This window comes from Pezoporus occidentalis, unplaced genomic scaffold (assembly GCF_034315485.1).
Source record: "Pezoporus occidentalis ecotype Australia unplaced genomic scaffold, CSIRO_AGI_Poc_V1 ctg149, whole genome shotgun sequence".
Taxonomy (NCBI): Eukaryota; Metazoa; Chordata; class Aves; order Psittaciformes; family Psittacidae; genus Pezoporus; species Pezoporus occidentalis.
In genome coordinates, this window is record NW_026913305.1 from 2,205,013 (window position 1) to 2,231,333 (window position 26,321).

The 26,321-nt window shown below is 38.5% G+C and overlaps 2 protein-coding genes across 3 annotated transcripts in view; both read right to left on the reverse strand.

Annotated features, from left to right (window-relative positions):
- Positions 1-5,994, reverse strand: part of IL17RD (interleukin 17 receptor D) — a 50,330-nt gene extending 44,336 nt beyond the window's left edge. Inside the window, exon 1 of the mRNA XM_062610694.1 lies at positions 5,758-5,994. Within this exon, the coding sequence (XP_062466678.1) occupies positions 5,758-5,889 (132 nt within the window). The 5' untranslated portion in view covers positions 5,890-5,994. The remainder of the gene's footprint in view (positions 1-5,757) is intronic.
- Positions 5,995-19,199: 13,205 nt separating this feature from the next.
- On the reverse strand, positions 19,200-23,268 carry HESX1 (HESX homeobox 1). 2 transcript variants are annotated; one of them, XM_062610696.1, is made up of 4 exons: positions 21,064-23,268; positions 20,760-20,839; positions 20,375-20,476; positions 19,200-19,456 (listed from the first exon to the last, which is right to left on the reverse strand). In XM_062610696.1, the coding sequence occupies exons 1-4, from the start codon at positions 21,254-21,256 to the stop codon at positions 19,358-19,360; spliced, it is 474 nt and encodes a 157-aa protein (XP_062466680.1). In that variant the 5' UTR covers positions 21,257-23,268; the 3' UTR covers positions 19,200-19,357. The 2 variants fall into 2 exon arrangements, with proteins under 2 accessions (XP_062466680.1, XP_062466679.1); XM_062610695.1 differs by having other exon boundaries at positions 20,760-20,965.
- Between the last annotated feature and the right edge of the window lie 3,053 nt (positions 23,269-26,321).

The window sequence follows — 26,321 nt, forward strand, 5'->3', positions numbered from 1 at the left end:
AAAATACACATTTACACCCTGGCTTGGCTGGCAGAATTCTGGATAATCGAAGTGATGATATTTAAGTTTTTGTTAAATAAATATTGCAATAGGACGACAGAAGTGAGTCTATCCATTACTGACATATGCCTGTATTTGCTACTTTAATAAGTATACATCTGGTTAAAGTCCTTATGAGAAAACCATGTAGAATTTTTGGGTGACTCCTCTTGAGAAGAGCTGGAGAAGCCAAACAGCTGGACAATGCAACAACTGTAAAGTATTACATGCATGAAAGGATAAAACCCCTTTTCAAGTTTACATGTTAAAATTTTGATCCTTAAATAATGTCTCACATTACCATAACCTAAAATTAAGTATTTAATATATACTGACATACCCATAGCTCCTTATTCTAAGTCACCATAACTTGCACTTCCGTAAGATGATTTTGGATAATTCACACAGGGAGAAGGATGCAATAAATAAACATCCATGTATTTAATATAACTTTCATGTCTTTTTTAGGTGTGATGTATTTATGAATAATGTTCATTTTTAAATACAGGAACAACACATGATACAGAAGCATCAGCATTAACCTAAAGTTTCATGAAAAAAATTGCATTTAAATACACTTCACTGTGCTGGTAGCAGTAAATGTAAAAACCAAAGCAATTAAAAACAAAAAAAGTATTTTTACTTTAAAAATGGTATTCAAGTTTAATAGTTCTCTGGTAATGCTTCACACTCCTTTTACCTTGTTTGCTTCTAAAAAAGCATGCTGAATTTACGGGTAAAATTCAGCCTCAGAGCAGAATTAAGCAGGCAAGCTAACATCAAAGCTTTGTTTCATCATCTTTAGACTGATCTGTCGGAAAGGACAGCTGGTCCTTATTAAACACCCTTTAAATGTTGCAGTTTTAATTAAGTAACATCCTTGTTATATTAACATTACCAAATAATTAACTACAGAAAAGTCAGCATCATCTAATCATGAGCTTAACAGCTTTTCACCAGTGGACTATAAAGTATTAATCTATTAAAGCAGAACTTGTTCTTAAATAAGTGTCTCAAGTTTTTAGATTACCAAGTGTGATACAGCAGTCACTACTCTTACTCAAAAGCAGATTTTTGGGCAAGTAAGGCAGTGAGTGGATTTCAACATCTAAACTAAGGGATATGATCTAGAGAGGAAATTAATCAGGTCTGTAACAGTCCTATTTAGACTTCAGCTGCAGAGACCTTGTTAAGGCACAGAATCAGAGAATAGTTTGGGTTGGAAGGGGCCTTCAAAGATCATCTAGTCCAACCCCTCTGCAATGAGCAGGGGCATTTTCAACTAGATCATAAGTCAATAGCCTATGAATTAGAATCACATTCAAATTCCCCAATTCCACAGAAACATGCAAGGGAATAGACATTTTGCTAACACTGAGAGCTAGTTTCAATTGCATAAGCAGGCTAATGCTTCTATTATTTTGTTCTCTAGGTGCTGTGTCTGAATATGATTTCTGAAAACCCAGTATTTAAACTGCATAGCTTCAGAGCTCCTGAGGAAACATTCACAGAATCATAGAATCATCTAAATAAGCACTAAGTAAGCTAAATAAACACTTTGTGCATTTTTAAGTCAACTTTAATAGGTAGATGGTCATCAGTACTTTCTGACACTGCAGTAAAAATAGGGTCACATTCTCTACTACATTACTTGATAAATGAAACTTAAAAATCACCAAACCTGGAATGAGCTTGAAGCCAAATTTTAAGCTAAACAAAAGTGATACAGATGCCTACCTGCATGACTGACCATGCTTGCAAAGCCTTGCACTCAACATACTGCATTGTATCCAATCAGAGAAACACACTCTGCTTTAAATGACACATCGAATCAATTCTGAAAGACTATCACATTCTTCCATAGGCCAAAGGAGAGAAATCTACTGATTCTAAAAACTCCTAAAAAATGGAGGATACAGAACTGCTGGCATCTGGTCTGCAGAGCTTTCAGCCAACTCTGGAAGTGTTAGATTAAAGAACACCCTGATGGCAAACATTAACACCTTCCACCATGCTTCAACTTAGGTCTGTGTTTCGCTCAATACCCTTTACAATTTGTAACTACTCTGCAAGAGAAAATCTGATTTTAACTGTTAGAAAATAATAATTAAAAAAAGGGGAGAAATTTAAACTTTGGTAAATTATCTCTTATCATTTTACAGGGTATTTTTCCTCCTAAATAAAGTTCCCAAAACATGTATTTAGTTGGGAAAATTATTTCAGTATGACCTAGCTCTGTGCTTAGAAAATCCTGTAAAGAATAAGTGTGTTCTGGGAGGGATGCCTGACGGGATAAATGTAGGGACATAGCAGCATGAGGCTAAAGAATAAAGAGACAGGCAGTGCTCCTGACAGTGGAACGGTAGGAAATGGTGGTCTTCAGAGTCTGCTCTGAAACAGAAAAGGAAATAGCAAGCTACTTAAATAAAGATGACAGAGGGAGAGTTTCAGGGAAGAATGCTCAGGAACAGAGAACCCCAGTACATACAATAAGCTTTGCTTAGCAAAGGAAAGTACAACTCTCTGCTAATGGGGGGGATAAGGTGGGTGTCTGCTAAAATGCTGTATTATTTATTCTTTTTCATCCTACAGTCTCATTAAATTTAAGCTTTATACTGAACATGGCTCAGTGCCAGGAACTTCAGAGGAATTAAACACATGAAAAAAATTACTCATGTGTGCAGTCCCATTAGAATCTACACAACAACTTGAGAGTAAAGTTGCTCATGTGTTTAACACCAAATAAATGAATCTGAAATACATTCAACTCATCAGAGTCCCCGTCTGTCTTCTCTGTACACTTTACGGCTTGTTTATAGCATGAAAAAAATTCAGAGACTGCTTTTCCAGAAGAGCTTCCCATGTGGACATACTTATTCTAGATTAAAAGGGGCCCTTCCCTGATTTATTTTTTCTGGATAAAGGTATGCATATGATGTAGTACGGCCATGCATATGGAAAGACTACCCATATGGAAAGCTACTTTGCAATACTATTCTGCTTCAAGTGAACCTTAATCTGAAATAACATTCAATATAGGAATACATTAAAATTTCTGTTAAACATCAATGAAAGAAATCCCAGATGTAGGAAAGTCAATCCAAATTCTAAAACCCAGGGCCCGCTGAAATCACTGATAATTCTCCGCAACAGTAACGTTAAGTTACTCATCCTGCTGTTAACTTCTTTCCTGCTGCAAACATATGTTGATCTTGCAAGACAAATGCCAGAATATTACTAGAGAAAGTGATTAATACAATGGAAGTGGTTTAAAAAAACACATCTCTGAACACTTTAGCTTTGAAAACATTAGCTATTAACAATGTTGTCAGAAGCTATGAACCAAAACATCAAATACTTCCTCACCACATTCTTTCAATCATAGTCCAGTAAAACATTCTCATCAAGTCAAGCTTTTACTCCTACAAAATACTGAGGAAACTTAAACCTGTATTTTGTAGAGTGAAATGAAGATGAGTATTACTGCATTAATGTACCAGGGTGAAACACAGATTTCCAAAAACAACATTCAAACAATAAAAACTCGTTTGGGTGGGAAGAGCACCACACAGTCATAGTTTTGGCAGCGGAAAGTATCCAACTTGTGTTTCTAAATCTACATACAAACACCCAGCTACTTACATCTTATTTCTCCTTAAACAACTAGTAAAGGTTAACTGATACTTTTCTAGATTGTTTATTTATGCCACTGAGAATTACCTCAATTCAACTGTTTCATTTAATGCAATCTAGACATTTTTACTTTCTGTATAAGGAAGGTTAAGATTTATTCATGCCCTTAACATACATTAATTAGACACTACCTATAAATAACCTGCAATAAGAGTATCTATTTGAATAGGATACAATCACTTCAGGGCTTGTGTCTTTTCAATCAGTCAGTGTCCCTGCAGTGTTTAGAGTGGCAGAGGGGAAGCGGCCTGTGGTTAAACAGAGGAAATACCAAGGAATTTTAATAGAGCAAATAGTCTCTTTACTTCCTACAGGGTACTACTTCAAAGGCAACCCTGCTCCAGAGCAGACAATGTGTTAGAGGGGCCATCAGTCATTTAATAGTATGTCAAGTCTACTCAAAACTTACATGCAGACCAAGATAAATAGCACATAACTGAGACAATGGGTACCATCCTGCAGTCATTACTCTAACAAATGCTGCCCAGCCCTAGTTTTGAAGACAATCATAAGACAGACTGGTATTACAAAATCAGACTATGAAGTTAAAACTAAACAGTCAAGATACCTAATAAATTGGTGAGGGAAGTCTGAACTTGAAACTGAAAATATAATAAAACCAGAAACACATGCAAATATTTAATAAGCTAAACTGTTACATAGGTTGTGAGGAATACAGACAAAGGGCGGCTTAAGCTAATTGGAAAGTGTGATTTTTGCTGATCTAAGAGACAGCCAAAATAATTAAATTAAAATAATTGTACTGCAGTACATTCAGGTTTCATACACACAACTGTATTATGTAAGCAAAACCAAATCCAATACAAACTGCATCCGAGTATTTCTATAAAGGCCAAAATACACTAATCAAGTGTTACAACTTTTTAATAGCGATAATTTACTTGATAGCTGATGCAAAACTTGACAGAAACATGCACAGCGGTGGTTACGAGCCCGTGCAGCATCCTGCCCACATCTGGCGAAACATACAATAGACACACTGCGCCAAAACATTTTATTCCTCATTCTCAGTTAAAAAGACCTAACAGGGGAATGTAAACCTTAAAGGAGTTCCAACCAACACAAAGATTCAGGTCTTAAGCTTTATCACGATTTGAAGTTTGGTTTTCCACACTTTTTTTTTACACATTTTCCAATGCTTTCGCCTTATTAAACTATGCCCTACAAACTCCTGAGCTGCGTGTTGCTGTAACGTTCTCGAAGGAGGTGATCTAAGACCAAGAAAATCCTTAGTGACAGTCTAACAAAAAGGAAAAGCAATGAAAGTCAGTTCTGTTCCCTCTAGTTCCTGGATCACCACGCTTCAACTACGCTTGTAACTACACATCGGCAGAAAGGAAAGAAAAAAGAGCACACACAAAAAAAACACATCTCAAAGTTATTTAGAAACACACACACAAAACAGGGACAGCAAACAAGAAAAGTCTGACAGAAAAACACACCAGAAACAGGAACAAAAGGCGAAGACCAAGTAACAAAACGTTTATCACCTTCCTCCCCCTTTCCCCCTCCCGCAAATTTCCTACATCCTCTGTATAATGATCAGGCCTGAAGCTAAGACCCCAAGCCGGCCTCGCATCATTAAAATAACAAAGCCCAAGAGATCGCTTTTATCCTCCTCGCAGCGCAGGTCGACCTAAGGAAGGCGAGAGCTGGTGGCGAAGGACCTGTCGAGTGACTTTTTGGCCCTCCCTGGTTGTGGACTGCCTCCCACCCCCGGGCGAGACACCCGTACAAGTCCCTTCCCGGGACATGCCACCCTCTCTCCGGGCCGCAAGTTAACGAACTGCCAGACGCAGCGCCCCGGGGCAGCTTTATCAGTGGCCGAGGGCACTTTCCCCGCGGCAGCAGCCCGCTGCCCCATGGGGCCGTGCCCACCCTCAGCGGCGCTCCCCGGTCAGCGCCCGGCAGCTCTCGGCACCCCCCTAACACACCGCACCCCGCGAACGCGGCTGCCTGAGCGGGGGACCGAGCAGCAACAGCGCTCCGCTCCGCTCCACTCACCCTCCCTCCGCAGGCTTCGGCTGCTGCCCCCCTCCTGCCGCTGGCTCCTCCAGCGGCCCCAGCGGGCTGGTGGCCACCGAAAGAGGCGACAAGGGCGAAGAGGAGAGAGCCGAGCTCCAACCCCGCTGCCATGGCACGCAGCAAGCCCCACACCACCGGGGCTCAGGGGCCACTGCCGCCGCTGTGTGCATGCGCGCTACCGGCCGGGGCGGGGGGCTCCTCCCCGCCTGTGCCCGGCCCGGCCCCACCGCCCCCCGCGGGACGGCCCCTCCCCGGCCCCGGCCGGGGGCTCGGCGGCACCAGCGCCTCCCGGCGCACCTCCACGTGTGCTCCGCGCCCGGGCAGCGCTCCGTACGCGGGGGCCCTCTCCGCCAGACCTCAGCGGGCTTGTGTCCCCTCCGCAGCATAACGGGGGCACCAGCACCTGATCGGCCGCCCCCGGCCTCCTCTTCGCCCGTGCGATACTGTGTTACTGATCCCGTCACACCCAGCAGCGCTGGGTACAGCTCACAGAAACCTACGGGTTTGGGCTTCTCACGAGGAGGAAAGGATCGGTGGCACTTCACTGTCGGGGGTGATCTTCATAGTGGCACAGCCCAAGTATGCAGCACCATCAGGGCCACTGGCCAAAAATCATAGATCTTTCACAACTAAAGAGTAATGCATTAACTAAAGCCAGACAAGATGGAGGAATATACTATCACAGAATCACAGAATGGTTTGGGTTGGAAGGAATCTTAAAGCTCATCCAGTTCCAACCCTTGCCACGGGCAGGGACACCTTTCACTAGTCCGGGTTGCTGGAAGCCCCATCCAACCTGGCCTTGAACACTGGAGAACCTGTGCCAGCACCTCAGCACCCTCCTAGAGAAGAGCTTCCTAACATCTGATCTACATCTCCCCTCTGTTAGTTTTAAAATTCCAGTTGCAGAAATTGAAACAGAAGCTCTATGTAGCAATAAATACTTCAGCTTTTTCAGTTGTCATCTCTACCATTAATTTTGGCATTAACATGCTTTGACCAAAGCATTTTTAATAGAAAATAAATCACATTTCTAATAGATTTCAAATGCAACTTACTCTGATACGCCAGTGAATTGTATCAAGTACAAACCCTTCACCTGAAATTCTCCAAGTCAGGTAAGAAGAGAGAAGCCCAAGGCTCTTCTGAATAACAGAGCCACAGCATAATTCAGCTTGGAAGGGACCTCAGGGGGTTGTTAGGTCTAACCATCTGCTCTAAGTAGGCCTAACTTCAGGTTCAGATCAGGTAGCTCAGGGCCTCATCATACATCACCTTTACACATCACAACTCCAATGATTTTTGAAACTTTTGATATTTGGCAAATCCAGTATTATAAAAGACCCTATAGTTTGGATTACAATAGTATGGGAAAACACCACTAAGCCAATCAGTTGAAAGGATACGCGACCAGTTGGCAATTTTTAAACCTGCTCTGGTTTTACCCCTGTCAAAGGGGTTTCCATCCTTTGTGACTATTGCAAAAATAACACAATAAAGCTCTCCTCAGCTGCTGAAGTCCATGAATCACAGTTACCTTTGAAAAAAGGTTTGTGACTTCTGGATGGCCGTAGCCCTGCTTCGTGACATGAAAAGAAATTCTTGCCATTGCACATTTTTCAGCACAAATTGGAGATTAGACTGTAGTCCTTTTAAGGCCCTGGGAACAAGGGATGCTTATTTTCCATCTCCATTTCCTCCGCAGGCTGGAATTCTGAAAACAGGGATGTTAAAACTACTCATTCTGTAGGTGGCATTTCACTGACTTTACAGTGAGATAGATGTCTTCTGAGGCCAAGTATGTCCCAGACCAGAATCAAAGTCTAGCTGATGTTTTTTCACTGTATACCATCCACTTCTGCTCTACTGTCCCCTTGCATTACCTACAACTGACCAAGCAGGCTTGGAAACTATATAAGCTTTTTTTTTTTTTAACCAAGTCAGGCTGTATAAAATCTGTGAGCAACTGGTCCTTTTGTGTTTTGATGCATTACAAAGGACAAAGCAACACTACATCATGGCTGAAGAAAGGAAGACATACACACAATTTCTTTACAGGACAATAATACCTCTGCTGCCCACAACCACCTGTGAGAAACAATGACTTTTTGCTGAACACATTGCTATTGATATGCAAACAGATCTAAATTACAGGGAAATCAGTTTGGCTTTTCTGTTAGCAGAGACCGAGGCTGCTGGAGAAGCTGAAACTTTTAAGTGAGAACTCAGGAAAATTAGCATTATCTGTGCTGCTGCTGCATTAGCCTGCAATGATTTTAATATAAACAAAGACAGACTGAAGAGTGACATTTCCCAGGGAGCAGAAAAACTACAGAACTCTTTGATACCACTGGTCACACTGGCAGCACCCAGAAAGCGGCAGAATTATAAGTCTTACTTACTGAGACCTCAACTTACAAGCACAGAGCAAAGATGCTGACAAAAACATCGCTGATGCCTCTTTCCCCATAGTTAAGCTAAAACCAAAATGACACATCTGAAAAGAATTATCTCCATAATGCCACCAATGTCTAACTTAACTGACATGAATGAACTGACTGAACACAGTATTTCATTGCTTAGCATGCATTCAGAATAATTTCCATTGCAATTTTTTGTGGGAAAGAGTAGGGGAGAGGTGGGAATCAGATGACAGCAGTTAACATTTTTAGCTAGATTCTCCAAAATGCTGCTAGCTAATGGAAGGGCAGAAGTGGTTGTGGGGACTCTGCTTTTCTGTAGGCTCTTTTGTCCTTCTTACAACAGTCTCTTGTTTCCAAATAGTATAGAATGTGTAATATCCAAAAGTCATGGGTATCAATATCATGCATTCTACAGCTGGTTTTGGTTGTCACTCTACCTTTTTTGCTTAAAGCTAAAAACCGTTTTTTTCTGCCCTTCTCTTAGCAGCTGTTCCCAGATGGAGGGGACAGTGAGAACACAGCAGTTCCTATAAAAACATGAAAACTCATGTAATTAAAAAGGTCTGATAATATGGTTAAAATTTACCTAGCGTATTTTTCTGTGACTCAGCAAAATTCCTTCTTAGACTTGGAAGTTGTATGCTCCATCCATACTTTGTATTTCTAGCACAGAAACCTCTTCCAAGAGAGACCAACCTTTACCGCAAAGGAGTTAGGAAAACCACGCACTTTTGGGCCAGAAAGCACACATCGTGCTTGTAGAAGTCTTCAGCTTAGTCCGACAATCACAACTATTGCAGTATCACATTCTGTTAGAGATAACCACCACCCACTGTTAGGAAGCGAGGATGAGCTACAGCAAACCAAGCAAAGTGCTCAAAGATCAGCAGCATCTCAGAAACCTCTTACCGGTCTGCAATCACAAAGTATCATCTCACTTTCCATAAAAGCACAAATAAGATCCCAGAATAGAAACCCCACAATGTGAGGGTCTTCTGGAACTTCATCTGGCAGATACTGGAAAGCAGAAAAACAGATCTTTTGAAAATAACCACTTATACTAAAGTGTCCCACTGGCATGGGGGTGGTTTACCTGTGGAATGAACATCTAGCATAAAAAGGAAGAAAGATCTTCCAATATCAAACATTAAGAGCAAAATCAGAAAGTGTGAAACGGATGTGGATACTCTTAGCAAAGTCATGAACATTCCCACCAGTGTCACGGGTTCCAAAATTTCTACTCTCATGGAATCTTCCATATTACGACGTGCCATAGTTTCAACAGGTCTGGCTAAGCTTTAAGTGAAGGATTTTCAGCTGGTAAGACAGTGACCCCAGGCCATAAAAGTGAATTGAAATTTGAATCAAATCTATCAATTGTTATGAATACTTCCCTCGCTCAAGGCAACTTTTAAACCAGTAGGCCTTGAGAGAAATGCTAAAAATTCATTGAACACCGAGTTCTGAAAAGAAAATCTGCATTACTAGTTTCATTTTATAGATGGGGACGCTTAGGCATAGAGCCATAAAGATGCCTGCTTTTATGTCTTGCACACATGCTCCAGGCTAAACCAGTAATTAGATTTGGAGTCAGGAAAGCCCCTGCCCCCTGGTAAGACCAGAAAAGACCCCTGTGTGTAGTGGGCTTTGTTTTTAATTTGCTGCTTTCTGTAGACACACACACTACTTCCTAAGGTCATCCACTACCAGTGGGTGCTTAAAATAGTGTGGGCCATGGAGCCCAGATCTAGCCTTCAGAGAAATTCCATCCAACTGTCTGCTTCTGTCCTGTGAGTGGCAAGGAGCACAGCACGCTGTCCTGGCAGCCAGCTGCCTCCTGCTCTCTCCAGACATTTATTGGCACTTCTGGAGTAGCTGCTGCTGTGTCCAGATGGACTTGAAAGTGCAATTAGATGCATGAATTGTGCTTTGACGCTGGCAGCCACCACTTGTATAACCAGATGCTTTGCAACAAGTCCTGAAACTGAGCACGAGTCCTTAGTGTGGAGTAAGTTAGAGGTTACAAACCTCTTGTAATGTACTGGCAGTAGTCCTTCTCACTGCTCACTTTTTATGTCACACTGTCACGTTTGAGCTTTTTTCTTAGAAAGCTCAACTTTATCTTCAGGTATTTGGGGATGTTTTGAGGCATGTAGTGTTCAGAGTGAATGAAGAGTGAATGGTCTTGTGACCTTTCTGGATGACTTAATGTCATATATATATATGACATAATATATAATACAGGAAATTGCATTTAATGACAAGGAAGTTTCAGTCCTATATTCCTAAAGGTTCAAGTTAGTGTCAGATGTAGGTTATGGTGAAAAGGAACTGACTAAAATAAATCAGTCATTATATGAAAATTACCTCTGATGACCTTCAAAATAACAATTTATCAGTGATCCATGGATGCAAATCTTCATATAATGTTACCACTCCCCATACTGCAGAGTTCTCTGTATTGCATACAGGCCAGCTTGTTCTGCTGGCAGAGAACGTTTGCAGTCAGATGTCAAATCCGTATTTCGGTTTTGTTTTGCATCTGTTTATTCACATGAACATAATAAAGTTACAAACGGTTCTCAGAAATGATTCAACTTACTGATGTGCCACCAAACACACTCCCCTCCCTGCTCCAAAAGCACACTGCATTGACTCACTCTGTGGCCACATGTCTTTTCAGAGGGAAGGAGGAGCAGGGCAGGACTGCATCTTTCAGCAGCAATCTTCTGTTACACTGGATTAGATGTAACATGAAACTATACTTTCAGAGAGAAGCAGATCTGTGATACAAAGAAAAGTCAAAATTGCATGAAGAGTCATTTTTCAATAAAGATCCTGCTGAACTAGAAATACGCCAAACCAAAACATGTATCCCCAAAGTTATGCATTTTATTCTTTAGCAATAACTGAATATTTTTTATGTATTGCAGAAAAATACTATTTTTATGTATTGCAGAAAAATAGGTTTTTTCTGCAATATAGGCATTTAATCTTAGCAACTATGAAAAATGCAAATCAAGATCCCCTCACTGCAGTCTGAATACATGCCAGAAGTGTTAATAAAGTCACATTTTTACAGAAGTTTCTCAGTTTTACTTCTAGTCTCAACCCTTTCTTACTACAGCACAATACTTTCCATCCAGACAGCTTGTCATTTTCTTACTGCAGGGAAACAGGGGGAGAGGGGTGGAGGCACAACCCTAACCTGATTTAACAATCTATTCTGAAATGCAACAGCATCCTGTGGCAGTGTCTGCAAAATTAATCCTAGCACACTAAGGGACCCCTCGCTGAGCATAACCTGCCTTAAACCCTTTCCCATTTAACTGAGGGAGAGCTATTTGCTCAAGCACTTCAGGATGACATCATTTGTTATTTGAGGCCAAAAGCTAAGGGTAATGAAGGGTAAAGAAAATGTTTTGAAGATTTTTGTAATTCAAATGCATAGAGACACCAGTAACAGATACAGCTACAGAACAATAGGAACAGGGTTGGAAGAATTAAGAAAAAAAATAATCTACTCTTGTGAAACCATTGTGGAAGAGGATTGGAAAACACTTTGTCAATAGCACCTCATTCTACTCCCACTACGGGAAATACACATACAAAGGAAAATATGAAGGCTGAAGTGCATGGAAATTGTAATCTTTGCTTATATGGTGGATACATAACATTTCAGATAAGATTTTGAAAATATTTTATAGCAGATTTACAAGAGAATCCACAGTAATTCTTCAAGATTGGGCTAAAAAAAGAGAGGAATATCCTTGAGGAAGGAAGCAATTGGACCTCAAGACTGAGTTTGGGGCTTATTTTTGTAAAGAGTAAGATAAATATGCAGATCATAGGCTGATCAAGCACAATAAATGTGATTTGTTAATACTCACACAGCAAGTCAATGCATGCTAATCTAAGGTACAATAGATAATTAGTATTTGTTTCTGATTAGATGCTAATGGTAACAATCACTGAAAACACCACTCCCACTGAACTGTAATTTATGACAAAACGGGTTGCCCGGGACCATGGGTTTACAGGGGAAACAAGGGAAAGAGCGGATCCATTTTCTCATTTAAACAACAATATCTGCAAGAAAAGGGGATTTTCCACGTAATGTATTTCACAGAAACATGTAACCATAGCCAACTGCATTCTGGGGCAATGCTGATGCCTCATCAGAATGCTTCCCTATGACTTCCTTTCTCTGTCAAAATCGATTGAAACAACTTACAATTATATTGTCAGATAGGCACATCCGATAGCATAGAATAAGATGCTGTTCCAAGTGAGAGAATTGCACTTCACTGTATGCCTCATATCCAAATATCTACCTGGTAACTTAGAAATATTTGAATCAAGAAAGAAATTTTAGTGGATATTATAACATTTTTTAATACTTCACCCTGACTAACACTTTGAAATGCATGATAAATAATTAAGAAATGCACAGTATTTAAAAAGCACAAAGTCATTTCTTATCCTCCTAATGTGATAAAACAATGATGAAGAGTCTGGTGGTAGTAAGTGTTTCCATATGGCAAACCTTTGCTTCGTCAACATGGTCTTTATTATCACAGAATAATTATATTAGTAGGTGTTGTACCAGAAGTCATTCTAAGTTTTATACAATAAGGAGAGGGGTTCTAAGGATTAGTCTACTTTGTCAAATGCTTTCTAGAATGTAAAAAGATTCTGCTGCCATACATTGACTGTGTTGGGCAGTCTTACATACATGGATTCATGAAAGCAGCCCAAGTTAATATCGAGGCAAGATTTTAAAAGGCTGGCTGCCCAAAACTGATATAGCTAATTATTAAATGTTCAGACTACCAAAAATATTAAGCACCCACCAATCTCACTAGATTCAATATTGATCACTAAGAACTTTTGAAAATCAAACCCAGTGTCAAACATTTCTATGCATATACAATGTAAATTTGGTCATGAAGATCGTACAACAATTCAAATAGGCAGTTACATTTTGTCCACCCACAGCCTAACTCACAACTGCAGGTTTTCCTAAAACTTAAAACATATAGAAATTGTAATTATAAATTCTAGCCACAAGAGGGCAAGAGCAGCCCAGCGTTTTTAAAGGCATTTCAAATACAGGCTGTTACCACTGTTGCAAGATTTATTAGTTTGATGTCTGATTTAATATGAAAAAGCAAAGTGCCTAAGATGCAGCTAATATATAGCCAACAATCTTAAATACAGGTTATCTGATCTGATGTCTTCTTAATTTCCTTAATATGGTCATTCATAGAAACTGAATCCCAAGATATGTTGGAGTATAGTATCAAGGATGCAATACAATTCTAAAGATAAAAAGGGCGAAATCTATTGTTAAAAGACATATATTAATTTTCATTTAATAAATAAAACACTATTAAGAGAGCAAGAATGGACTAGAGAAAAACAAGATACAATAAGTTCATGCCAGGGTTACAGATTATTTTCTTTTTTAAGATCACAGTGAAATATTAAGTTTGAATCGCATCCTATATATGCAATTTAAAAATGGAAAATTCCCAAGATTTTATAATGATTAATAATAAGACTAATAATATAGATAACTTTTAATGAAGGGAACTATCATATACCACCACTTTTTTCCTTTTGCTCTGAATTGCACAAGGTTAAAGAAAGGAGTGAGACAATACTAATTGGGCTCTCCAGCCATCACAGTGGCAGACAATTTCCTGGTTTAGGGAACAGGGAAACTCAATAGGAAAACACAAACATTAGACTGTAAATCCAAAACCAAGGAATGTGTGCTTCCCTCCCAATCCAGGTGTAGTACAGATCCTTACAAGACCCCAACTACACCAAAGCCTGTGCATCCCTAAGCATTTTTGATCATTTTCTTACCTCACTGCTGATAAACAACATCCTGCAAAAACAGGTATTAGAGGGAATTCAATTGATGGCTTCTTCTAAACCTAACAAATATGTGATTAATTTTCTATTTCGCTAGTGTGTCTAAGAAAGCCAAACTGCAATGCTAATGTTAACGTATCACTTCATACTTTCTCAGATTCTCCTGATTTAGTCTAAGAAAACACTGATGGCCCACACCTATATCATTTTGGGCGCCAAAAATATAAAGACCACATTTTCCACATTTTCTGTTTAACCCTTTCCCCCTCATACCATGCAAGTCAAGGGACAATTCCTCAGCAAAGGAATCTAGAACAGTTGCCTCTTTTACAGCCCTAGATTCCTCTCCCTCACTAACAATCCTGCTTGCCCTTTATTACCTTGAGAACTTCCTTTGTAATGCAATCAGATGGAATCCTGCCCCCTCCCGAAGATGCTAAACAGCCCCAACTCACTGATAATGATCATTACTACTTTGTCTTACTGCCCCATTATCAAATAGGTATCTGAGATGTTGTAAAGAGCTCTAATAAAAGTAACAGAATATGATTTTGAGTCAGGAATAAAGGGCATGAAATAGTATTAAGATCAATCACCACTGTTCAAAAATATTTTTAAAAATAAAATATTTTATATTTCCCATCCAGTTATGTAATACTAATTCCTTTGCAATGAATGGACAAAGAGCTCCAACCTAACAACTGACAGGAAAACTAACGGAATCCCAAGAAATCAAACAAACAAAAGTTATTTTACAACCAGTTTCTAAAAGCTTCGATTTCATGATGACCAGTTAACCCTGGGAGTTAATCCCAACCTTTCAAAATTAGCTTAACTTCAAACTAGGTAAACAGGAAGTGTTTCAAATGATTTTACACTACTACTGTGCAAGTCTTGTTAAATACAGTCACATAAATGTTGGATGATTTTTAAAGCCACATGTCCTTATAATAATGTTATGAGCACAGCATTGATCTTCTTACATACAACTATATAAAGTCCTGGGGTTTGTTGCTTTAGAAGTATTTCAAACAAAAAACTTCGAGCAACTAGAAAAATGTAGATGCACCCACACATACCATGAAAATGATAACATACAGTTTGCTGGCGTGCTAGAGCTTGCTATTTTTGAGCACAGACTGGATAAACTAAGTAATTGCAAATTCAAGGTTTAAAATGACAATTTAAAGCATGGTGTTCTAAACCTGGGCTTTCAATGTGAACATTGGTAGTTTAAAGACTAAGTCTTAAACTACACTTCTGTGTGGGCTGCAAGCAATAATACTACAGTGGAACTTTGGAAGCACCAGCTCTTTGTTATAAATTAATCTGAATCTGCTTTTTTACCATGAGCATAGTTCACCTTTTTTAGACAGCACTAGTCATCAATGGAGTTTGTGATTAGAAAGTTGTGTTTAAGATAGATACACTAATTAAGAGAAGAGCAACAATTTAAACTTACTGAGTTGCAGCATCCCAATTAGCATCACAGGCACTGGACCTGTTTCAGGAGGGCACTACTAAAATGTGTAAATGCCATTACAGTCAATGACAGAAGCCCATTATCAAACTGACTCTAGCCCAAATTGTCGCTATTGATGGAGCTGACATACCAGCTTGCCAACAGTCTTCGAACTAGCCAGTTTTTTTTTGCTAGAGCAGTTTTTCACCACCCTAGTAAATTTATCAGCTTACCACAAGGTCAAATGATCACTGGAGCCAACACAAGGCAACATGGCTGGAAGTAAAGGAGGTTGTGGCTTTACAAAGCTCAAGTCCAAACAGAAACCAAGATGGCTGAGACTTTCTGATCACAGTTCTGAAGGGTAGATGCAGACACAAACACTGCAAAGCACACCATGCAAAACTGGAGTGGGACCAGAGTTCAACGTGCGTGGTGGCCTTTCTCTGATATAGCCCCATCCACTACTGTTACGTGGACTGGCTGTGCTCAAACAGGTAACATTGAGTATTACATGTGCTACCAAGGTATCCCATAAAGCTGCATATTATCAGGAAGTACAAGAATAGAAAACCCTGTGAACTCCAGCCTAACATCTTTTAAAACGAAAATTAAGAAATGAAACAGCTGTACTAGAAAAAGTAATGGCCACAATTTAAACGTGCGCTGGTCCAAGCAGGTATAAATGTAAGCTTAGAGGTTAACTTGTTGATGTATTTACTTCAGGAAGAACAAGCTAAGCCAAGATGAAGCAAATAATGCAATTACAGTACTAAACTTCTTGCCTCTTAGCACTATGTGCAACACTCTTAGTATCTTACACCAATCATTCTTCTCGTAACAGTTGCTAATTGAGAGCTGGATACCAGGGCTGGCTCTATTATTATTCTGCTACTATTCTACTTACTCCTCTTAAATTGCTCTGTCAGGCTTCTGTCACTTGAGATGAGTTCCATTATAAGAGACATTAGGTGTATTTAGGTATTTGCCAGATAATAGAATAAAGTTCTTAAGCATCAATCCCTACAGATTAGTCTAATCTTTTGCTGCTGGAAATCTTATTTCCAGCAGTAAAGTAGACAATAGTTTCAAATTACCTACAATAAGGTTAAACTATGGGCAATATATGTTTTGAGGTGAGAAAAAAAACGTAACAGAACTCATTCATTCCCAATATTGTCTTTACCAGATCAGGTAGGTATCTGAATTGAGATTCTAGTTTCTCTAAAAACTATTCCTAATGGATTTGGCTCCATTTAAATTGCTTTATTTGTGAACATTCTCTTAAGTATTTCTAAATGCAGAATACAACAGAAGCTCAGTAATGCTATTTCCTGAATCCAAAGGATGAATAATTAACATTTAAATATTTGATAAGAATTTGTTTTTTTCTCACAAAAATAGGATTTCCATGAGCAAAGTCAAACAATTAAAGATTTTAATGAAGGCAATAAGCCCATGAAGTTAAAGACAAAATGGCAAATACCTGTAGTCTGGTTCTAAGGTAATGCAGCTTTTCAGTAATACTTTTCAGAAAATAAAGAAATGTTTTTTATTTAAATAAATCTCCAAAATACCAGCTAAGGATTTAAACCAGATTATCCTTCCCTTTAGTTTTTTCTAACATAAGGCTACATAAAATTGTTTTCTATCACCCCTTTTCTCAAACCTACCTTCAAATCTATAGGACAGCAGATATCATGGGTACAAGCATCGAGAAAGGAAGAGCAACACTCGGTTTATTCATAACAGGTACAATGTTACCATGTAAAATCCTAAACTATCTGCATTTTGCAATACCTTGCAGAAAGTCAGCAAAGCTACATTGAGTCATCCATTATAACAACTGAAATGTATAGATGTGCACTAAGAAAGAGTACAAACTGAAGAAACAGCAGAGCATGTAAGAAGAGAGATAGGAATCAAAACCTATCTGGAAGCAGTAGAGACGGATCTTTACAATTTTAACACCTACCTCTTCTAGAGACTACACTGCAGCAAAAGTAACATACCAGGAAAAACAAAAGAGAAAACCAACCAAAAAAAAAAACCAAACCCAAAGCAAACCAGTCTGTTGCCATTTTATTATTGTTAAACAAGAAAGTGCAAGTGAAGAACACTAAACGTATGTGCACTACTAAAATGCTGAAAGAACCGATGGATTATTTCCCCACGCACTCCCCCTTTCCATTTAGCTATTATTAGCAATGATAGGTTGATTTCTATGTCCTCAGTGTCCTAATGGACCTCATAGAAGCTGAGTGTCTGACTGCAAATGCGCCCAGTGGCTAAGGTATATAGATTGAGGATTTTGGCTCAAATTCTCCCTCCACGGAATTTCGAAGTACTTTGTATAAAACTGTTTCCACAAGAAATCTGAAAACCAACACGACAGCTCAGTGGCTAGGCATGCCTTCAGTGTGGGATGGTTAGTCTGAGATCTCTACTCTGAATCCGATAAAACAATCAGATAAGCACACATGTAATTTCTTCTCCCCAGTTTTCAGAATTTTTCCCTATGTTCTTTTTTTATTTAATCAGATTAAATTATTCAGTTCCCTTTGGCCACTGTAAATACAGTTTTGGCTCAAAATAAAACTTATTTTTCAAGTCACCTGAGTGGGAAAATGCGATTAACCAAGCTTTATATCTAAAATTTTGGGATTTATGGGTTCTTTCAGGTTTACAGATTGCAATATTATTTAAAGTCAGTGTTTCTGCTGAACCATCAGCCTAACACAAAGCTATTTTTTCTATAGACAGCTGGGCCCATGTAAAATATATCTCTAGTACGAAACACAGGCTGGAGTCTCATTGAAGGACACCAGCACTTGAAGCAAGTGCTTAAAGCTCTGCTGAATAAGGAACAGTGTAATGTTCTTGCACTGTATAAATACTTACAATGTTTTCCTATGTCATGGACATAAAGAGTTGTTTTGGTTTTTTTTTTTATAAGGACCTCTTTAAGCATATTACCTTCAGGCTGAATAGTAAATATGAGGATAACTAACTTTCATAAACTGAACTAACATAACTAACTGTTTCATAAAAATTAATTCAATCCCCCCAAATTAACAATGATCTGGATATCTCATGTGGTCCCAACTGATACGATCCTGTGAAATGCTCACTCTGTCACTTATAGATACTAGGGCAACATCCACAACTTATACTTTCAAGAGCAGAGATAACCAAGTTGAAGTTTTGAATAGGCACATAGCTTAAATTAATTAAAATATGATATTTAAAAAGTTATAATTTTCAGCTTCTTTTAACCAAAGAATTGTTCAAGCTGAACAGGCAGCTGAATACTCACCCTTCTATTTGAGATCCTTTTTCTAAAAACCATGTTCGTTATGAAAACTCGCATGCTCTCTATAAATTAGCTATTTGAACTCCAATGCATAAGGTTTCAGATAACATCTGTTTTGCATATTTTATATTTCAGACTTTAAACACACTGTTTTAAAATCCATGAAGTTTTGTTCAGTCATCTCCAGTTAAGCTGTAGTAACTTGCATCAGCTGAAAATCTTGTGCAGCCTAGGGTTTGGATTTTTTTTAACTGCAGAAATAGCTACACCTTTCTGAAAATATTTACTAAAATATATAGGAAAAGTTAATTTTTTCTACAAAAAGTAGATTAGAATAATATTTCAAGTATTTACAGTTTATTTGAATTAAAATTATTATAAACTTTGAAATCTTGAGATAATAATTCATAATTAATCTATCATAATTACTTAATACAAGCTATGAAAACTCCAACAATTCTTCATGTTGTATTGTAGTACAACCAACCATCCTTCTTTCTACTCCAGCAGGCTGGAGGTAAAAGTGGTTTTTGCTATTAGAAACTGAGATTCCCGGTGTGATCTTTTCAGCTTTGCACGACGGTTCTGGAACCAGATCTAAGGTTGAAAGAAAAGGCATAGCTGTTCAGCAATACAGCACTTCAGCAAAATAACCTTTGAAACTTAAAAGATATTCACATAACTTCACAGTATTTTGTGTAATGACAGTAGTTTGGAAGTTCAGTACAATTTTTAAAGATGCAGGTGAGGGGATGTGGCTACCTGCAGTCATTTTAACACAAAGAAAATCCCCCCCATCTTAACTGGAAAGCGAGGACCAGCTTCACTGTAATTAGTATTAAAAACTAATATTAACTTAAGTGACACTGAATCAGATGCTGAAATTCACACACAAGTCTTAAGGTGTTACTTCTTCAGCTCTTTAATTAACCTCATCAACCCCAATATAATACTGGCATCAAAAGCTTAATAAACATGAAGGTGAGGCCCAAATTCTCATGTTTATGGTAAGCTTCTTATCATATTGGACAACCTGGAAATCAGGAATTAAAATCCCCAAGTAGACTTTGGTTTTGGCCAGATAAGACATAGGCTCAAGCACTGGTTTCACTCATGAATGCTCTGACACTCTCACAAAATACTTAGACATTCATACAAATTATTTCAATATTTGTTTCAACTTTGTTTTTCAAATATGGTGACAAGTGTAATATGAACAAGATTTGAAAATGTAGAAGCATCCAGTCAAGTTCTGCACATGGTAACTAGAGATTAACAGAGCAGATATCATGGAAATACTAGTGATTAAAACTTCATCAACACTGAGGAAGAAGGTTTAAGATTTCTGAAGTAATTCAATGGCTTCTGTTTCACAAATCACTGAAAGCATACACGTGTAGACACACATTGTTTTAAATCAAGATTATTAAAATGATTGCTACTGCTCTCAAACTATTTATTTCTATAATAAGAGTACATGAAATCACAGAAAAGTTCAAATAAATTTTTAATTACCTGGATCCTGTCTTCATCTAAATCTAACTTGCGAGCCAGCTCTTCTCTAACGTCAATGCCAGGGTAGGAGTTCATTTTGAAAACATTTTCCAAGACTTCAATCTAAGAAGATTAAAACACACTCGTTGAATAGTTATCACTACCTACATAGCAGTAATAAAACAGTTTAGTTTGTTTAACAGGAGACTTCCCAGCAATGTTTGCACAATTCTGGTTCCATGCATAGACACAGGTCTCCTGAAAAAACATTACTGTTAATATACACTGATTGCATTTCTCTCTGCAGAAATACATCGCACTGAATTAGGCAGCTATTATAGGCTTCTACCAATGTTTTACTGAACTACATTGTCATTCTTTTCTTAAATGCTGAGAAAATCCCTACCTGGTTTCTAGTGAATGCAGTTCTTGGTCTTCTACCCCTGTACCAGCTCAATTCCCGTTTGAAGGAAAGCCTGTCGGTGACTGAAAGATATTTTTCACATTTCAGAACTTTCTCCTCTTGCATTGGATTACTGTTAGCATGAAATAATGGATTTTCATAGCAAACAACTGGGATTTGCAGATGGGGATTACTGTCATCACCTAAAACTAGAGCAAACAAGAGTTTCAGTTTACTGGGTTTTAGTAGAAACATGAAAAGATACCCAATTTTAAGGGAGTAAAAGCTTGAGAGCCTGCTGACTTACCCAAGTTGGTGCATGCATCCATCCATGGTCTGTGAGGTTTCACAGATGGAATACCATCTTTTTTCTGCTCCAGTCCCAGAATGCTCTCAATGGAAAATGAGCACTGTGTGGGTTTATTTTCTACAAAACCAGACCCCTTCCGAAGGTTCTGGGAGGCAGCTGTGTTAGCAGCACTCAGCGAGGTGCTTGCCATGCCTTCACCTTCAGCCAGCACAACAGGTATACTGTACTTGCATTTCTCCACCAGTCCTCCTTATAGCTATGCTGAGAAGGGGGTTGGATTTGCAACGTCATTAATTCAAATCTTTTATTAGAAAGTTTTAGCATGTCAATGCAAACTCTGCCACCGAAAGGCACGAGCAGTTAATTGTTTATTTGTTTGCAAGTAATTAGCAACTAATGGTGACACTGGGGGGCCACCAACAGGGACAGAAAGTGTTATCTCTCCTAACCAGAGCATCGACTTAACTTTCCCAAAAGAAGCTGTGCACAAATATAGTACTTCTCTTTTATTTGAAATCATTAATGTATAAAATCAGTTTTTAGAAAAACTTTATACTCTAATGGACTCCACTTACCTAAACACAGCAGCGTGATAGGAAACCAGTCAAGTAATAAGTAATCTCATTTAAGTGAATTTCCTTCCAAGGAAATTTAAAAAATAATCTCTTAATGCTATTAGGGTAATCCCGATGAAAATGCCTCTGTTTTTTCATATGCATATGTAATGGTGAACGTGGTCAATAAAACAACAATAGCTTTTGGCATAAGGCACCTGCAGTGGGTTGGGAATGTTGTCAAAGCTCAGTGTAATTGCCTTCCAAGTGCCTGGATTAGTTAACAGGAACAGTTGCACCAACTATTTTAAATAATTCATGCATTCATTTTTCCTATTAAAATAACTTTCTTGCAGCTTTTTTGAAACATACCATATGTGAAATTTCCTGGTCCTTCTTTACAACATAAAAACAAAACTTAAAGCAATAGAAGCAGTACACTCAAATCTACTGATTTTAAAACCTCTTTTTACTGCTAGATATTCCTCCCTTCTTGTAATTTTATAACCAACAAAAATGTATTTAAAACCTACTGTGTGAACACTTAAAATGACTAAAAACCATGAGTAAGGGGGGAGAAAGGAGGTAAAGGTTTTGTAATGAAGTTCAAAATTGGAAAACAGAATTCTGATTTCATCCATTATAGATAAAGTACCAACTAAAACATACCCAGACTCTCGCATCAGGCACAGTAGTTTATATGTCACATGTTTAAAACCAGCTTTTGGTCAAGCAAAACATCTCTGCAGAGATTCCTCCTTTTTCTTATTTTGGACAAAGCTTTATTTTGTAACATGCAAAAATGAGAAGCGTATTTTTAATTCCAAGATGCAAAAGTTATCTCTCACATAAAACTTAATTTGGAGCACATGATGTAGGAGCACAGGAGCATGTAGAAGTGTGTGCTTTCAGAGCAAAAATACGGCCCTCTGTTTCCTGTTTTACCGTTTTCTCAGACTAGTTTATTCTGTGTAATCAGTCACATTCACATGGCTGAAGAAATAAGCTGTACCTCTGCTTTGATTTTCTGTACACTGTAAACAACCCAAGACTAATCTTGAGGAAAAGACAGAAGCAGGACAATTGCTAAGGAAATGGCATGGTCTAGAATTGACAGTGTGCTGTGGGAGATTCCACAGAGAAAAAAAGGCAATCCATATGTGGCTTTATATCAGAAAGATATTCAAGCTGATGAGTGTTGACCTACTGGACTGATTTTGCCCTGTGCAATGAGATGGTTGTCAAACAAAACTATCAAAACCGGTGACAATTCATAAGTGATCTTACCAGGGACACCTTCTTAGCACATACCAATGGATATAAAAGTGGCATCAATGTAACAGCAGTGACCACCCATAAGCTGAGCTCCAATCAGCATTTACCAGCCTCAGCAACCAGGAAGTGCATACATATAGAAAGGCCACAAGGACCTATGTATGAAACCACTGCTTGCTGGAACGTTTTGGGAGCTGGAGGTGAGTGGGGAGCAGTGTTAAGCAAGGGCCTTACAGCCCTTTCTATTTCAGTACAGCTGTTCCCAACACAGCAACCCATGACCTTGAGAGAGCTACAGGACCTCTTTTCTTGACTGCAGGCAGGTATTTTGAATATTCTGACTCCACATCAGGTCCAGAGAGTACTAAGACAATGCAAAGCCATGATTGGTAGACCAGTTTTCTGCCTCTACAAGTCTCTAACATGGACACCAGGGTAATTAATGATTATAATATAAATAGCTAGTTTCCAAATACAGCCCACTGATTTTTTTAAAAGAACTTAAAACCCCAGCACAAGCACTGATACAAAACACATTTCAGAAAATATTTATTTCTCCTGGATGAATATGAATGAATTTAACCTGAGCTAAGACTCAGATTACCACACACTTCAAGCCCTGCAGTGGCAAATACCTTCATAGGTATTCTCTTCAGGAACCTGTCAAGAACTATCAATAAAGGCAGGCATATGTAGTAAGAGAGACATTTATGAGAGGCAAAACTAACCATTAAGTTAAGCAAGTATTATATATTTTAATATTATTACTATTTTATGGAAAAAGAATTCTTCAGGGTAGTCCGCTTTTGGCTCCCAGTTTGAAACTGAATTCTTTCAGAGTTTTTTTTTATAATTTTTCAGGGAAAACAGATCCTGGTAGCACTCAGAATTTTCATAAACTAGACCAAACCCAGTTAACTCATTTGCTGGGCAAGGTCAGACACTGACTGCCATCTGGTGTTAGGGCTTGCCAGATCTTAAGCTCCTTCAGCAGTGCTGAGAAATGTGTTATCATTAAAATAATATTACATTAATTTGCTTAATGGTGAATTTAGTCAGACCTGGAGACTGCAATGCAGTCACTGAAACATACCGACACTCCTCATTTTAAACAGAGTTTGTGGCTGTAACTGCATATAGAACAGGAAGCAGGAACTCAGAAGGTCGTAAGATAGACTCTCACATTATGCTCTCTCATTTCTGAGCAATTCAATGAAATTGGCAACGCCCTTTATCTAAGAGCTTTACAATGCTAACACAGCTCTACATAACTGTTCATAAAAAACTCACAGGAAAAGTTATTCTAAAGATAAGTCTGCATTACACCAAAATTCACTTCTGTCCCTCAGTCTTCAAGCTCAGGTTGGATGGGGCTTTGACTAACCTCATCCAGTGAAAAATGTCCCGAAGTGGGGTTGGAATTAGATGATCTTTAAGGAGCCCTTCCAACACAAGCCATTCTATGATTCTAAAACAACATTTATGTAGAGGTAAATTCACTAGCAAGTCTGGCTGAAGGTCTAGCATTCACAAGTTGCCAGCTTTCCTTGAAGCATGCTTAGTTGTAGAAGAAATCTATTTGCTATCAAAATAAACAGTCACCAAAGCTTTCTGTAAGAAATCAGGATGAAAGTACATTTTCCACAGTGCAGAAAGCATAAAGTTTTAGATCTAAGAACAGCTGGTAGTGAAATTTCCAAGAATTTCCATTGAAAGTGTAAATAGGCCTTGAGCCTTTATTCAGAAACTATATATCATTGTTTTGGCCCATTAGGTATGACCAATGCTTCCTTTGCAACCCATATGAAATTACCTAGAGAGTTAAATACCATTGTAGGGGCAATTAGAGCAACACAACAAACATTAAGTTGAAATCCTAAGTAATCGATAATAGGAGAAATCAGTGCTCTTTGGATATGCAAATCCAATCCTCTTACAGCATCACATACCTGATGACACAGCAAACTAATCTCTCTTTCAAATGTTGCACCACTGTTTTTTTGCCCAGGGACAGTAGAGTTCATCTGTTTAAGTAGGTGAAAAGCTCTTGTTCTTTAGAGATGTGAAGCCTACCAGAGTAGGAAGAGACCACACCAAGAGTTCTTGGGGTCTGAAACCCCAATGCTTACTGCTTCTACCTTTTGCTGTTCTCACCCATTGCTACTCCACTGCCACGTCACCTTTTCACAGTGGCTTGTGCAGTATTTTCAGCTTTTTAAAAAGGTATAAAGGGTATATACAATCTTTCTGGATTACTTATCATGCTCAAGAAAGCTGCCTTTCATCTCACTTTTCCAACAGCTTCTTTACCCTGCTGCACTAGTATTTAACCACCTCAGATATTCTCCCTTTCAAATATGATTTGAACATGAATAACAGAGATTATATTTAAAGCCAACTTCAATAATCGAAAGGTTTTTTTAGGCAAGAATAACTCAAAATGATTAATCCCCAATTTTCACAAAACATGACTAAAAACAGTTAGCTATTTCTTGGCTGAAGTAAATGCTATTTTTACCCAGACAGATAAAGCAGGTACAGAGAAACTCAAGGTAAATCCGAGGGTGGCACTAGCAACAGTCTTAGAAATAGTATGTTAAACAGCAGGTAACATGCAAATAAAGCCTACCTTATCCAGACGACAGCTTCACCCTCCAGCAGAAGCAAAATCTTCTTTCCATTAGGGGACACATCTGGAATTTACTAAAGAGTCCTTGGCTGCTCTTTTCCCTGTTTACATAGTGCCAAGTGTTAGTCCCCCACATTTTCAAGGCCGCTTAGTATTCTCTAGAAAGAAAGATGAAAAAACAAAATCACCCCCCAAAGAAAACCACCCAATCCCACAAATCCAGACCCCCAAACAAATAAATACATCACACAGCAACAAAAATCCTGCAATGCCGAAAAAAGCGTGACACTAAAACTACACTTATCAGAGAGTTCAGTGGGATTCTTCAGTTCATTACTATCAAGTCTCATCTGCTGCTGTCAAATTTGTACCTCGAAACTTTTGGATGCCTTTAAACATTTGTTAAAAAAGTACACAAAAGGTGAGAACCAGGCTAATAATATCTTAAAGAAAGCTTCAACACAAGGGTTCTATTGACAAAGCTGACTACTAATTCAGAAAAGCCCTGGTATACTACTGAATTATTACAAAGATCCCCGTCATGCTACTAAGCCAAACTGAATTGCGAAGATCAATAAAACCAAGACTCATGTTTATGTTATGTGCCAGCTAAGATACCAAAGCATATTTCTACATCTTAAAAATATTTGGCTTTGTGTTTTCTTCTACAAAACCATTAATTCTCAGAGAGCTGTTCTCTATTCATAGCAGCCAAAGAAATGTTTGGTTTTTTTTCCCCTATCACACCTGTAAATATACAAAACTAACAAAACCCAATTCCTTTTAAAGTTACTACC

Excerpts from the sequence above, each read along its gene's own strand:
- HESX1 (XM_062610695.1), bottom strand. The coding sequence starts at position 21,256 with ATGGCAAGCACCTCGCTGAGTGCTGCTAACACAGCTGCCTCCCAGAAC. Across the intron at positions 20,477-20,759 it reads CTGCATTCACTAGAAACCAG|ATTGAAGTCTTGGAAAATGT; the intron begins GTAGGGATTTTC and ends TAATCTTCTTAG. Across the intron at positions 19,457-20,374 it reads TAGATGAAGACAGGATCCAG|ATCTGGTTCCAGAACCGTCG; the intron begins GTAATTAAAAAT and ends TTTCAACCTTAG.